General features: G+C 41.3%; 1 protein-coding gene across 1 annotated transcript; it reads left to right on the top strand.

Moving 5' to 3' along the window:
• The first annotated feature begins 8,695 nt into the window (after positions 1 to 8,695).
• LOC143609141 (uncharacterized) lies at positions 8,696 to 9,322 on the top strand. Its single transcript, XM_077083982.1, has one exon. It carries the CDS (start codon positions 8,696 to 8,698, stop codon positions 9,320 to 9,322), a length of 627 nt encoding a protein of 208 aa, XP_076940097.1.
• Positions 9,323 to 15,012: the final 5,690 nt, after the last annotated feature.

Genomic DNA, 15,012 nt, shown 5'->3' with positions numbered 1-15,012 from the left:
GTGCGTATTGGGTGCGTAAAGCTGGCAAGACCTGCATTTTCTGATGTATGCCAGTGCATCCGTATGCATCCCCGGCCAAAAGTATCCCGCGTTGTTTAGCTTGGCTACAACAGCGCGGGGACCTGCGTGTACTCCACAGATGCCTTCGTGTACTTCCCTTAGGAGGTAGTCAGCATCTTGGTTGTCCACGCATCTTAAGAGTGGGCCAAGAAAGTTACGTCTGTAAAGGATGTCATCGATGAGTTGATAATTCAGTGCTTTACAGCGTAGTTTTCTTGCCTGTGTTTTGGATTCCGGTAGTGTACCTGCCGCAAGGTATTTTATTATTGGTGTCATCCACGTTTCCGTGCCGGTTTGGATGACACAAATTTCCTTGTGCGGGACCGATGGTGTCTCGAGGAGTTCAATGCGGATATCCTTTCCTAAGTGGGTGAAGGCTAATGATGCAAGCTTGCTTAACGCATCCGCAGATTTGTTTTCACTTCGCTTGACGTGTATGACTTTGCAGTCATTGAAATCGCGCATAAGGGATTTTGCTTGTGCGAGGTACAGGGCTATTGTGTCGTTCACGGCCGTGTACGTGCCGTTGATTTGATTGGCTACTAACATGGAATCCACGTGGGCTTCCAAGTTTTTCACTCCCATCTTACGCGCAATTCTCAGCCCAGCCAGGAATGCCTCATACTCGGCTTCGTTATTCGTACTTGGAAAATCCAATCGAATAGCGTAAGTGTATTCTTGGCCCGCTGGGTTGGTTAGCTTTAGCCCTGCGCCTGAACCCTCGTTATTGGCTGCCCCATCAATGTGGAGTCGCCAGACATCATTGATGTCTTGTGCTGGAGAGGGTTGAGCCTCTTCCTGGCACTCTTTTTCCCGCGATGCAGGCACTTCTGCAATAAAGTCGGCCAGAACCTGGCCTTTTATGGCTGGTCTTGGCTTATACTTTATCGCGATTCCCCCAACTCAATTGCCCATTTGGCTAGGCGTCCCGATAACTCGGGTTTGCCTAGAACGTTTGCAAGTTTGAAGTTGGAGAGAATGGTGATTGGGTGACCCTGGAAATATCGTCTTAACCTGCGTGAAGCGTGTATAAGTGCTAAGACTAATTTTTCGAGGGTAGAGTACCGGGTTTCTACGTCTGTTAGGATACGGCTGACGTAATAGATTGGCATCTGGATGCCTTTTCATTCTACTAGCAGGACTGCCTCGGTTGCTCTATCAGTTGCGGAAAGGTATAGGATTAACTCCTCTCCCGCTTTTGGTGCTGTCAGCGTTGGGAGTTCGATCAAGCGTGACCGAATCTCCTGAAAAGCTACTTCCGCTTCTGGTGTCCAGCGGAAGTGCGTTTTCTTTAAACAGTTTCTCAATGTTGACACGAATGGAAACGACTTATCCGCGTGGTTTGCCAAAAAGCGATTAAGTGCCACTAGTCGTCCATTCAGTGTCTGAGCCTGTTTGATGGTAGTAGGTGATTCCATTTTGATAATGGCTTCGACCTTTTCAGGGTTCGCTCTGAAGCCATCTTTAGTGACGATGACCCCCAAGAACTTCCCTTCTTCCATTCCAAAGGCACACTTGCTCGGGTTGAGCTTCATGTTTATCTTCCTGAGCGTGTTGAAAGTTTCTTCGATGTCTTTCAACATCGCTTCTGGGTCAGGGCTTTTGATGACCAAGTCATCCATGTAGACTTCTAAGTTCCTCCCAATTTGGGAATGAAACTCTTTGTCCATCAGGCGTTGGTATGTGGACCCGGCATTCTTAAGTCCGAATGGCATCATTTGATAACAAAATGTGCCATCGGGCGTCCGAAAAGCGGTTTTGTCCTGATCATCAACGGCCATGTGGATTTGATGGTACCCCTTATACGCGTCCAGGAAGCATTTAAGGCGGAATGGTGCCAACGAATCCACCTTAAGATCAATTTCAGGTAACGGATAACAATCTTTGGGGCATGCTTTGTTCAAATCCTTGAAATCTATGCACATGCGCCATTGTTTGTCATTCTTCGGTACCATAACGGGATTTGCAACCCAAGTTTGATATCTACTAACGCGTAAGATGCCTGCGTCAAGGAGTTCCTTGACTTGGGTTCTACACGCGTTAGTTTGTTCTGGCCCCATTACTCTGCGCTTTTGTACGATCGGCGTAACAGCCGGATCGCATTTGAGCTTATGCTCTGCCTTACTTCGGGGTACACCAGTCATGTCAGCTGGTGTCCACGCGAAGATGTCAGCGTTCTTTTGTAATAAGCGCTTAAGTAAGGTGCGTGTGTGATCAACAATTGTTGGGCCAATGGTGACGGCTTGGTCAGGGTACTTGCCGTTGAAGGCCCATCTTTCTAGTTCGGTGATGGTTGGTTTAGCCATCTTTGGTTTGGGTTTAGATGAGACAGATGCGATGCATACCTGGGGAATGCCGGTGATCATCGCTACACCCTCAGCTGTTGGCCATCCCATCATGCCGTGGACTGAGGATACCACGGCGTTGAACCTTGCCATCCCATCTCTCCCGAAGAGGATGTCGTATGTATGGTGTGGCTTCCTCATCACGACAAAGTCCACATCTTCTGTGCGGGAGTGTTTCCCATCCGTAAGAGTGACGGGGAAAGATAGGATACCCAGGGGGTGTTTGTGCTGCCATCAAACCCTTCCATCGAGGCGCAGATCGTTTCCAGGCGTTCCTTGTCTTCGTCATCTAGCTTGTCGAAGAACTGCCTGTACATCACCGTTGACGAGGCGCCGTTGTCAGCAAGAGTGCGGGAGGTGATGTAGTGCCCCAGCTGGCTTTTGATGACGATAGGGCCTTCTTTGCTGGGTCCTCCTGGCACTCGCGGGAAGCGCACCTCAGCTTCCTTCCACGTACATGGTTCTATCGTTCGCCTTTTTCTTCCTCTGATATTACCATGAACCATGTTGATGCTGATGTCAACGGGCTTCCGTCCGTTGCCTCGGTATCGGTTGTCGTTCCGTCCTCCCTTCTTGATTGATGCCACCAGGTGTGCCAGTCTTCCATCCTTGACGAATGCTTCAACAATATCCTTCAAGGATGTACACTCTTCCGTACCATGACCTTTTGTCCCTTGGAAGTCACAGGATTTGCTCTGATCCGCACTAGGTCGCTGCCGGATCATTGGAGCTTTTGGCCACGGTAGCTTTTCAGTGGCAAATATCTCCGTGACGCTTTTGGTGAGTGGCGTCCACCGGTGCTTTTGGCTTGGAGGGTGTGTGTGATTTCTTCTGCCAACAAGAGGTTGAGAGCTGGATGAGGTGTCAAAGTTTACCCTTGACTGCCAGATACCTAGCTTCCTCTTTTTGTTCTGCCGGGCGATCCGGACATTGTTCTCTCTTGTCCTCTGCGTGTAGAGGTGTGTACTCTGGGGAAGATCCCTTCCCAGTTGCTTCTCCGTCTCGGCAAAGCGCTTGGCCGCCATCATGATGGCATCCCATGTTGATGGCATGCCATCCTTACCCGTCAATGTGCGGATAAGCTCCGGGTATTCGGCGCCTTGGATGAAAGCGGCGCGAACAAGATCTTCACTTACGTTGCCGAGACTTAGCTTTTTGGAGTTAAAGCGGGTGATGAAGTCTAATAAAGATTCATCATCCTCTCTAACGCAGTTGAGGATCGTCCACTGTTCTTCAGTGTATTTCCTCTGTTGGCTGAAGTACTGGCTGAACTTGTTCTGAAAGTCCGCCCAGTCATATATGTGGTGGACCGGTAAACGGTCGAACCATGCCCTGGCCGCTCCAACCAGAGTCATCTGGAACATATAACCACGTGGGTTCCGTCCAGTTACTGACGGTTGCCCCCGCAATGAATCTGTTCAAGTGGTCGTCTGGGTCGGATAGACCATCATAAGTGCCAATGTTGGACATTTGCTTGGCACTTCTCGGGGCGATTGCTTCCGCAATGTCCTTGCGAACTTTGACTTTCCTGCATTTGTAGCAGTTGGCCTAAAGGTTTTTGAGAAGTCACGCGGGTTTCTCTCCGCATTTGTTGGTTTAAAAGCTTCCCCAAAATTCCTTTTTGGCTGGAAGTCCGTTTCCTTACGCTTCCCTTTCGCCTTATGGCGAGGGTTTGCGTCGGTATCGGATTCTTCTCTCTCCTCGTCTGAGTACTCGCACTCGCTGTTCATATTGAGCTGTTGGCGAGTACTGCCGAATTCGTCAGCCTGTTGAACTGAACGCAAGCGTTCATCCAATTCAGCTTGGAACTCTCTTTGACGTGCTTCGGCCCACGCCTTCACTTGATCTAGTGTTTGGCGAGGGGCCCTCGTTCTTTTTTCCAACTGGGCATCAGTGAACCCCAGTGGAATATTTACTGCACTTGCCCCGGCTTGGGTAGTCGGGGTAGTGTTCGTAAGATTTGTATAACCGCCGGTGTTCCCCCCAGATGCTGGGGTTGTGGTTACCGGGGTTTCTTGGTCGGTTACTGGCCTTGGGACCGGAGTAACGTTAACCATTTCTTCAGAAATTTTGAAAAAACTAAATTAGTTCTAGCTTTTATGCACGGATGGCGCCAATGAAGAAACACTAGGTGAACCCACGGGCAGATTATAGATAATCTGGGGGTTAAGTAATGTTTCCCACGGATGAGGTCCAGCAGAGAAGGTTGTTCTTCAGGGGACCTGCAAAACAGACACCGTAAGCTCGTCACTGAGAAGGGGGGGTTCCTCCTTGTGACCACCCTCCGGCGTGAGAATCAGACTAGATTGCTCTGAATATAAGTGTATATTAAGAGATTGCTAGATAAGATTGAGATATCAGATGATGTCCTTACCATTCCAAGGTGTTGGAGTATTTATAGCCGAAGGTAGGTTTCCAAGCAGGTACAGCCGGCTGAATAGTATTCATGTTCTACCAACAGTGGACTACGCACAGGCCATGCTGGTTGGTGGATAGGTTACGGCCAACAGTAATAAGGTCGGCTGTATACTGTTCCTTTCATGCCGGTTTACGCACTGTTCCACCAACTGTAGGCTGCGCACGTCCCATCGTAAGGGTTGGTGAGTAGGCAGCGGCTAATAGTGACAAACAGTACTAGAGGGTGCTCCTCCTCGTATTGTTGTCGGTGAGCTGTCACCCTGTGATTAGTTCATGGGCTGCTCTGGTCAAATTGTCTGTTCCGCCCATACCTTAGTAGGTATAGTACGAAAGACCTTCCAGAAGCATACGGACTGGCTCATTTAGGCGGGAGTATTCCCGCCTTGCTCATTCCTTCATGTGACTACTGAAGTAACGAATGCCTTGTGCGTGTAGCCTTGCTGTTAGTGCGGGTAGCCTTTCCTGATGGCTTGTATCCGCAGCTGCGGGAACAGGCGGGGTACTTCACCATTGGGAGGCTTTCCCTGCGGGTACAGCTGGCGTACTGCGCGTAAGGTTCTTTGAGCATGGTGGGTCCTGCTGGAGCAGTTGGTCATTGCGCAGACGTCCCTGTTCAAGGCGAGTCTTGCGGGTCCAACTGGGCTCTGCTGGGACCTACCTCTTTTTTTAAAGTGTGTCCACATGACATGTTTGTTCGTGCCTTTCGTGTTGCATACGTCCTGATACAAATACAAACAACAATTGAATCCCCAACAAAATGCATCATCCATCCATCCATCCATCCATCCATCTATCAAATCTAAGTGGGAGTTGGTGGCATTTTAAGAAAGTGGAATATGCACTTGTGGTGTCCTTTTGCCCATTTCTTCTCATCTTTCTTTCTCTTTCTCTGCTTTCTACATCTGTCACGCGTGAACCTAGCTTTTTTGCTTTGGTTTTTAATAATTAGTATTCATAAGTTTTTCAAGTTTTAATGTCAAAAAATACGTTACATTTATATACACTTGTCGTTAATCTATACACCGAGAAAAGGTCACCTGTTATAACTTTTTATCATATGAATGAATGTTTTGAACGTCTGTTTTAAGGACTTTAAAGAATTAAAGCTAAAACTAAAAATAATATATTATTTCTAGTTTATGTTATAACTTATTAACTTATATGGTTTGAGTGAAAGTAGACTTTAGGCTAGGCATGTAAATATATATTTTGGATTAAAGCTGGTGCATGCTATACGCATGCAATAGATATGCTAACCGCGCATTATTGATGTATCATATGGGTGGTATGACTTTATGAAGGGTTATACGAAGCCGTATGGCTAAATGGCTAATCATACGGGTCGTAGGAGTTGATATTCTTGAAAATCATACGGGTTGTAAGATGTGTTAGACATTTGAGTAACACAGAAGAGATTATGGTAACACACCATTGACAAAGGTCACACAGAAAGGCCATACGACTCGTATGGTCTTTTTTTCATCATGAAGAGTGGAATGGTGTAATTACAATAGCATCCATAGAATTATCTCAGCCTTTATAACCATGGTTACAAACTTAAACTCGCAATACATTTACAACACAAACAAAAATTACACAATATTAACAAAAGTTAATAGTAAGGTTTAAGGAGGGTGGGACGGAAACAAGCTTCTCAAACAATAGAAAAATTGCTCACAGTGAGACGACTTCAACAACCAATTTTTTTTACATATATAAAGTGTTAGTGTGGTAACTCACGTAAATTAATGTGACTAAGTGATAAACGTATAATAATACTAGGGCGTTACAAATTCCCTATCTCATTGGGGGCGGAAAACGAATCATCATCTCGATGTGATACAACCTTTTTCTATTTTAGTTGGGAAAGAAGTACGAAGTCAATCCGAACCATCCAATGAAGAATAAGAGGAGAGCAAAGTGCCAATGACGCGCGAAGCGCATGCAGAACAGACACAGGGAAAAGGAAGTTTGGGGAGAAGCAGCCTGAACTCATTCCCTTCGCTTCCTGCTGGCCCAAAGTCTTTCCTTCCATAAGCTTATTTTTGAGTTAATGGCCTTTTCGTCCCTGTGGTTTGCTACTTTCGCCACTTCAGTCCAAAATTTTTAATTTTGTCAATTTAGTCCTCATAGTTTTAAATTTTAGCCAATTACGTCCCATCCGTCTAACGGCATCCAGCTATGCCGTTAGTTTAAGGGTATTTTTGTCTTTCTCCTTTTAATTTTGAGTTAATGGTCATTTTAGTCCCTGTGGTTTGATATCTTTGCCAATTTAGTCCAAAGTTTGAAAATTTGTCAATTTAATGTTCAGTTTAATTCAGTTTTTTTTATTTTTTATGTTTTTTGTTTATAACCCTAAAGAGCATAATTCAAGCCCAAAACCATCGAGCAACCTCAAAAACTGGTATGCATTTACTCTGTTAACAACAGTAATCATACCCTCCCCTTATATTTAGTTTCTAGACATTTCCTAAAATCTTCTCCATGGTGGAATTCAATGGTAAAGTGGTCAAGGTAATTCCCTGAAATCGAATTATACACAAAAAACTAAAAATTGTTTTGTTGATTAATGTATAATAGTTGATTACGACCCAGATTTTCGTTATGATATGTTAATCTCTAAACCCTAAATATTATGCTTTCATCAAAGAAACGATTTTTAGTTTTTTCCGTACAATTCGGTTTCACGGAATTGCTTTGACCACTTTACCATTGAATTCCACCATGGGGGAGAGTTTAGGAACCGTCTAGAAACTAAATACGAGAGGAGGGGGTATGATTACTGCTGTCGACAGAGTAAATGCAGACTTGTTTTTGGCTTGGATAATGCTCTCTAGGGTTATAGAAAAAACTAACTTAAATTGACAAAATTTCAAACTTTGGACTGAATTGGCAAAAGTATCAAACCACATGGACGAAAATGACCAATAACTCAAAATAAAAAGGAGAAAGACAAAAATACCCTTAAACTAACGGCATAGTTGGATGCCGTTAGACGGATAGGATGTAATTGGCTAATATTTAAAACTATGAGGACTAAATTGACAAAAATACAAATTTTGGACTGAAGTGGCGAAAGTAGCAAACCACAGGGACGAAAATGGCCATTAACTCCTTATTTTTTGAATTGATTGCTATCAATGGTGTAGAAATTGAATCAATAGCATGAAATGCAAGCTCTGATAATTTTTTTTTATTAATAAACTACAACGATCTAAAATAGCTAAATAAGTAGTAATATCAATGCATTTAAAAAAATAAACGAAATTCACAAAAAAATTCCAAATAGATTAACGGTTAAAAAAATATTTCATTTAGTTCTTAAATTTCTCATACTAATTGTCCACCAATAAATATAGTAATATATAACATTTTCTTAACAAAACAGAAAGATCATAAAATCTCAAAATTCATTGTGTGAATCTGGCATGCGTAAACTAAACAAGAAGTATTAATTTTTTATTTGTGAGGAAAGGTTGCCACGTGGAGTTGTGTGAACGGTGGTGATGCTTGTGTTAGTCAAAAGTGAAAGTGAAGTCAACCACCAAAGAGGTTGCTGGCTAGCTAGAGAGCACCACCACCATCCCCCACCACTATCTCACTTTGAGTTATCATATCCATCAATTGGAAGCTACTAAACAATTATTATTATTATTATTATTATTATTATTATTATTATTATTAATTCAAGTAATTCTAACTTTTGAGGTTTGCAATGCTTATAAATAGCCAAGGCACCTTGCTCTTGTTGCACCACACAAGTCACAACTCAAACATACATTCACATTTCACAATTCACATCACAAAATAATATTACATTACATTGCCTCAAAACATAGTAAAATATTCTAGTGATCATAACGAGTTTGGAAATGGCAAACTCAAAGATCATAGCCATTGCATTTTTGGTTTTGATCGTTGTGGACCTTTCTTTTGCTGCTAGATCCTCTAAGAAGACTGGTGGTCAAGGAGGTGGTGGCGGTGGTGGGCAAGGAGGAGGTGGTGGTGGTGGTGGTTCGGGTGTTGGAGATGGTGGCCAGGGTTCCGGGTCGGGTTATGGGTCAGGGAGTGGCTCTGGATATGGACGTGGTGGCGGCGGCAAGGGAGGCGGTGGCGGTGGAGGGGGAGGAGGTGGTGGTGGTGGAGGTGGAGGGTCAGGGAATGGTAGTGGATCGGGTTCGGGTTATGGGTCAGGAAGTGGTTCAGGTTATGGTTCGGGTGGTGGGAAGGGAGGAGGTGGTGGTGGCGGTGGTGGTGGAGGGGGCGGAGGTGGTGGCGGTGGTAGTGGGAATGGCTCGGGAAGTGGGTCCGGGTATGGGAGTGGTAGTGGCTCGGGATATGGAAGCGGTGGTGGGAGAGGTGGTGGCGGTGGCGGTGGAGGTGGAGGTGGTGGAGGGCGTAATGGTCAAGGCTCGGGGTATGGGAGCGGGTCTGGATACGGGTCGGGTTATGGGTCAGGATACGGTGACGATGATGGTGGCTATGGACCACATAACTAATTTTTACACAATAATCTTATTATTCACATATTAGTAAATCTATGGCATTTGTAAGCAGAATAATAAATCACAGAGAGATTCACTACATAGTTCATCATATTCAGTTGTAAGAGAATTTGCATGTACAATTATAACTTTAAGAATGTACTCGTTTCGTTTTTTCTGATATATATTATTAAATTTATGAATAGGAAAATCCAAATATAAAAGAATTGAAGAAGCTACATCATACCTTTTAGATGTTCCATCCTCTTCTAAAAATCTTATTTCTAGCTCCATTAATATGCAATGAGAAAACTATAAGAAAAAAGTGGCATGCAAGAAGGTGTAAACAACTTGTTTAATCCGATAAACTACAATCGGTGCAAGGTATCCTGGATTTTCCTATTAAACAAACGAAAGCGAAAGAAACATATGTCATAATATAAGCAATATTGACGGTTTCTCTGTGGATAATCTGAAAAGCTAGAAGAAACGAATGCATTTTTAATAATAAAAAAAAGTGTTCAACTGGAAAATCAATGGGCGATATTAAAACGTATTCCTTCATATAGGTGAAAAATCACAGCAAACGGACGGATTTGTATTAAGAATAATGGTGTAAATTTAATTTTATTAACTTACCGTAACTAATCACTACTGTGTTTGTGATATGGTGTTGTAGTTTACGTTATTTTGTGTTGATTATAAAGTCGATCCGTTCAAAGGTTGTGGGTTAGGTGGTTAAAACCGCGCCATTTAGCACTCGGGGCAAATTAGCATAGCAACGTATGTTTAAGCTAACATGAGCCCTGATTTAACCTCTCACCCGTTGGCTTATCCTCTACCACATCTATCTATCTATCTCATTCACACACACTTCACTTCACTTCACTTCACTTGTTCAAACAGTTTTGATTTCTTGAGCAATGGCATTAACCTTCAATTCTTGTTATTGTTCATCATCTTCTTCTTTAAGTTCAACTCAATTCAGAACAAAGCCTACAAATTCTCGTTCAATTCACCCACCTAACGCCACGTCATCAAATTCAGACGATTTGCCGAAACAGCCTCTTTCTGTTACAGCAGATTCATCTTCCGTGCCGAAAGCTCGATTCGTTGCTCGCCGGACGGAGTCTGTGTCTGTCCGTCAACTCGAACGCCCTCTACGTAATGTTTGTTATGATTAATTCCGAACTTATTATTATGATTTAGGGCATTATTATGGTTTACTGTTTCTAGTTCCAGCCTATGGCGGATCCATGATTTTTTTCTAGTGGGTTTACTTATTTTTAGGTGCTCCGAATTCATAGGATTAGGCATAAAAATTTTGGGGTCGATTCAATGGTTTGGGTCGGATAAAGTTAATCACATAATAAAAATACGATACAGTAATAAAAAAAACGTCTCCATTAAAAAACAACAAATAATCCGCATGCCTTTGCCATTGGTGTAACTATACGAGTGGGCTAATGACCGCGTTTTTCCTACACGCAGTTAAAACTACGCTTAAATTTCATCTTAATTTCACAAGTCATAAATCGATAAAGTTTCATAAACATAAATACAAATGCTACAATTGCATACACCTTTACACTTAGAACAATCCTATTTGTTTAATTAGGCCACATCTTCATCTTTTTCCCCATATCTAGATGTATATATGAAGCATAAGCACCGGTAAATAAATTATTAAACCAAGAACGTAGTCCTAAATATTTAAAAAAAAAAAACAATGCATCAACAGAATTACACAACACAGGAAAGCTAACATGGAGGCATGTGCAACAATACTTGATGGTACATGGCTTAACCTTTGCTTGAATATTGAAGTTAATGTATATAGCATAGGCATTCTATTGTATGGTGAAGATTGTGATGGAGAGTGTGGGCTATAGAGTGAAAAAAAGAAACCCTAAATATGTTTTGAATAAAAAATATTAGAAAACATGCAACAAGAGAGAATTGAACCCAGACATCTCCATCTATTAAGTAGAGACTTAACCACTAGAGCATTTGTTCAATTTATGTTTGAGTTCACTCTATTTTATATGTGGGTTCACTCCAGTCTTTTTATATGGACGTTTTACTAAAAATCCGAAACTCAATGGGTTCCTGTGAATCCGGTGAACCCACACTAGATCCGCCCATGGTTCCAGCAGGAGTGTAAACCCTCAGCCGCAACCCGAGCTCTACTAGTCTTGTGCTCGGCTCGTGTGTTGTTTTTCAATTGTTTTTATGTGTTTTGAGAAAAACTTTAAATGAGACTAAGCTTAGTTTGAGCTCGTATAATACCTTAAGAAAGCCAAAGCTCGGCTGTGCAGTGCGAAATTAATTCATAGAAGTTAGAAAGAGGTAAAATTTAAAAATACATAAGGCTTGATGAGCCTAATGGAGCTTCCATACAAAGCTTCAGCTTGGGTTCGATAACTAAATGAGCTATATTGAGGCTTGGGCTCGGCTCGTATCGAGCTTTTTATTGATTCCATCTCAAGCAGCTCACGAGAAGCTCGGCTCGTTTCGAGCTTTTTATCGGTTTTTGGTCTGGGTTCAATTTGGTTTTGGTTTTGCCATTTGAGCTTGAAAATTTTGGCCAAACATATCGAATTTGGGCCTAAATCACTTTGTTAATTAATAACTGATTAATTATTATACATTTGGGATAAAATATTTGAGTTAGATATATATTAAGCTCAAATATATTATTATGTAAAACAAAAAATAAAAGATGATCAATCAATCATACGCTGTAAAATCCCACTCATAGAGTAGGGTCTGGGGAGGGTTTAAAGAGAAACACACATTTTTTTTTCCGGTTTTTATTACAAGCGAAACCAAAACCGAACCGCAAGTTCGATTTTTACAATAACATAAAACCAAACCGTCAATTTTTGTTTCAGTTCGTTTTCTTGGTTTTGTGCACACCCTTAAATTAAATAATTTGATTTGGTTTAATTTATGATTTAAGGTTTTATGTTGAGCTGTTTTTATGGTTGAAAGTTTGTAGCTCAATTGGGAACCGTGAATCTAAATTGGGGAAACTATAATCAATCTATGAATTAAATCATCTGATTTGGTTTCAATTTTATGGTGTTTATGTCAGTGGAGTATATGAGTCTCCCTGCAAGTCAATACTCTGTTCTTGATGCTCAAAGGATCGAACGGATTGACGACAATACTTTCAGGTGTTATGTGTACAAATTCAAGTTTTTTGCTTTTGAGGTTTGTCCTGTGTTGTTGGTTCGAGTTGAGGAACAACCTAATGGCTGTTCGATTAACCTTGTGTCGTGTAAGGTGATTTAAGTCTTTAAAATTGCATCTTAATCATACTATAATGTATGATCTGTGGTTTCATTAACCTTGAACTTTTGTGTTTTGACTCATTTCAGCTTGAAGGGTCCCCGATTGTGGTTGCACAAAATGATAAATTTGATGGTGAGCACATCATTAGCCTTTTAACTTTGACATGTTTTCTTTATATTTGAGATAAATATGACAACCATTTGTAGTCTCATATAACAAAACTCAACAAATAGAGTAGTTAGTTCACAAGCGTAAAAAGATTTGACTTTTGGAATTACGTAGCAGTGTAGTATTGACGCAGAGTGAAAGCACAAATATAAAATAGAAAAAATCAAGTTTGATATAATATTCAATTTGAAACATGTACATCATATTTCAATCTATGATCCTAACAAAAAGCTAAAAACTTGATGTAGAAGTTAATACTCTAAGATGCTACTTTATTCTAAGTTATATTAATAATGCTTTTCAGGACACCATTGACACTAGTTTGGTATGGGCATGCAGCTTCTATGGTGAATAGAATATCATGTGATAAGAGTCAAAGCAGTCCTTCCATGCAAGAACTCACGTCCGATACTGTTATCGAGGTGATCGCTATGCTATTTCTAATCTTGAATTAGTTCACCAACGCAAAATCGTTACAATTCTTGAATTGTATGTTCATTGTTGAAATTTTATGTTCAGGTTAGCATTAACATTCCTTTTCCTTTCCGGGCAATCCCAGTTGGTACCATTGAATCAAGTGGCACCCGAGTTCTTGAGCAGATACTGAAGATTATGCTTCCCCGGTTTATGGCACAGGCATGCCATACTTTTATTATTCTGTTTTCTTTTGATTTTTTTTAGTCCCGTTGGCCCGTTCGCCTTTAGCATATCTTGAAAAATTGTAGTGTGAACATATTATGTGCAGTTGGTGAAAGACTATCAAGCATGGGCTTCTGGAGACACCTCAAGGCAACCTCTTGGAACAGGTGGGATATGATAGTATTTAAAGATTGTTGCACCTCCTTTCAAAATGTTACATTCCATCTAAAATCTGTTATTTTATCGGTTTCTTTTTATCCATTTGGGCAGTTTGTAGTTGCATGATAAGAATATTGAACACCGAAATGTATTTGCTGGTTTAGTGTTTCAACTTTCAAGAACAGATTGGATTCTGCATTAATATTAGTTGCTAGCTTGATTTTACCTCTTGGCCCGATTATATAATTTCGGGTCTATTTCCGTAACTTTTGGGACTTGTGCTCTCAGTCTCCCACGAGTCATACGGGGTTATAATGAATGGGTCGGTCCAAAATTAATCGTCACCGGTGGCACGATTCCCTATAACCATTTACATCAAAATGTACTTCTACAGGCGTCACCACCGACTACTTATAACCAACCAAAATGTGAAACAATTGGTAATAATAAAATTAATAAAATCCTTAGGAAATTTAAATTCATAGAAGGGAGCTAATATAAATCCAAACACAAGTGCAAAAACCAAACTAGGTTGGTTTGTTTTCGGCTTTGGATCAAAACCAAATTGCTCACCCTTATTTATCATGTCCTACAACTAAAAGAAGAGTCACTGAAAGTATTAAACAAGCCAAATCATATCAGTTTGGTTGGGTGCCTCATATTACTCAGCTTACTTACCAGTTCTGTAAATTATAATCTGTACAAAGTATTACACGTGCTGGGGATGTAGCTCAGATGGTAGAGCGCTCGCTTGGACAAATGCAGCAAGCATGTGAGTTGGAGAACCAGGGTGTTGGTTTCCTGTAACTAGACAAGGGCTGTTCAGCAAGATGTTCACTTGTACCTCTTTTATTGACATTGTTTTGTTACATTTTAACATGTTATTATATAACTCATCTTTTTAACAAGACAATTGACAAGGTTATAAGCATTTGTATCTGTCCCACATCGGGAATGAGAAGCAACATGCTACTGCTTATAAGTGGTAGACGGGGGTTCCCTACTTTTGAACTTGATAATGCGAGCTTGTAACTCAAGTGAGTGCACTGAAGTGGTTTGGGCATTGAGGGAACCTAGAATTGTGAATGGTTGGTTCAAGCTTTGTTGCAACATCTGTTCATTTCAAATACGTCAGATATTCCCCGTTCCTAGTTTGGAGTTGGGTCATGCTGTTTGAGCGAGTAGAGGGCAACGCGTCAGGCTGGATTCATTTCACATACGTTTAAGGGACCAAATTCTGTATTTGCCTTTCTATATTTCTTGTTCATTTAATGGTGATCATTATATGTGGCATTGATTGGCTCAAGTTTTGGTTCCCATTCAAAAGGTATTCCATTCTGCACATCAGTTTATCCAAAAAGAACTCCAACAAAGTGGATGCAAATAATTCTTAAATAATTATTTAATTGAAAAGTTAATCAATCATTAACTAGAACCCCTTT

The sequence above is a fragment of the Bidens hawaiensis genome, unplaced genomic scaffold, assembly GCF_021521415.1.
Source record: "Bidens hawaiensis isolate Kalapana, Puna unplaced genomic scaffold, B.hawaiensis_p1.1 tig00419494_1, whole genome shotgun sequence".
Lineage (NCBI taxonomy): Eukaryota > Viridiplantae > Streptophyta > Magnoliopsida > Asterales > Asteraceae > Bidens > Bidens hawaiensis.
Note: the sequence above shows the minus strand (reverse complement) of the source record. Positions and strands in the feature narration are given on the sequence as shown.

Coding starts and splice junctions, on each gene's coding strand:
- LOC143609141 (XM_077083982.1), top strand. CDS start 8,696: ATGGCAAACTCAAAGATCATAGCCATTGCATTTTTGGTTTTGATCGTT.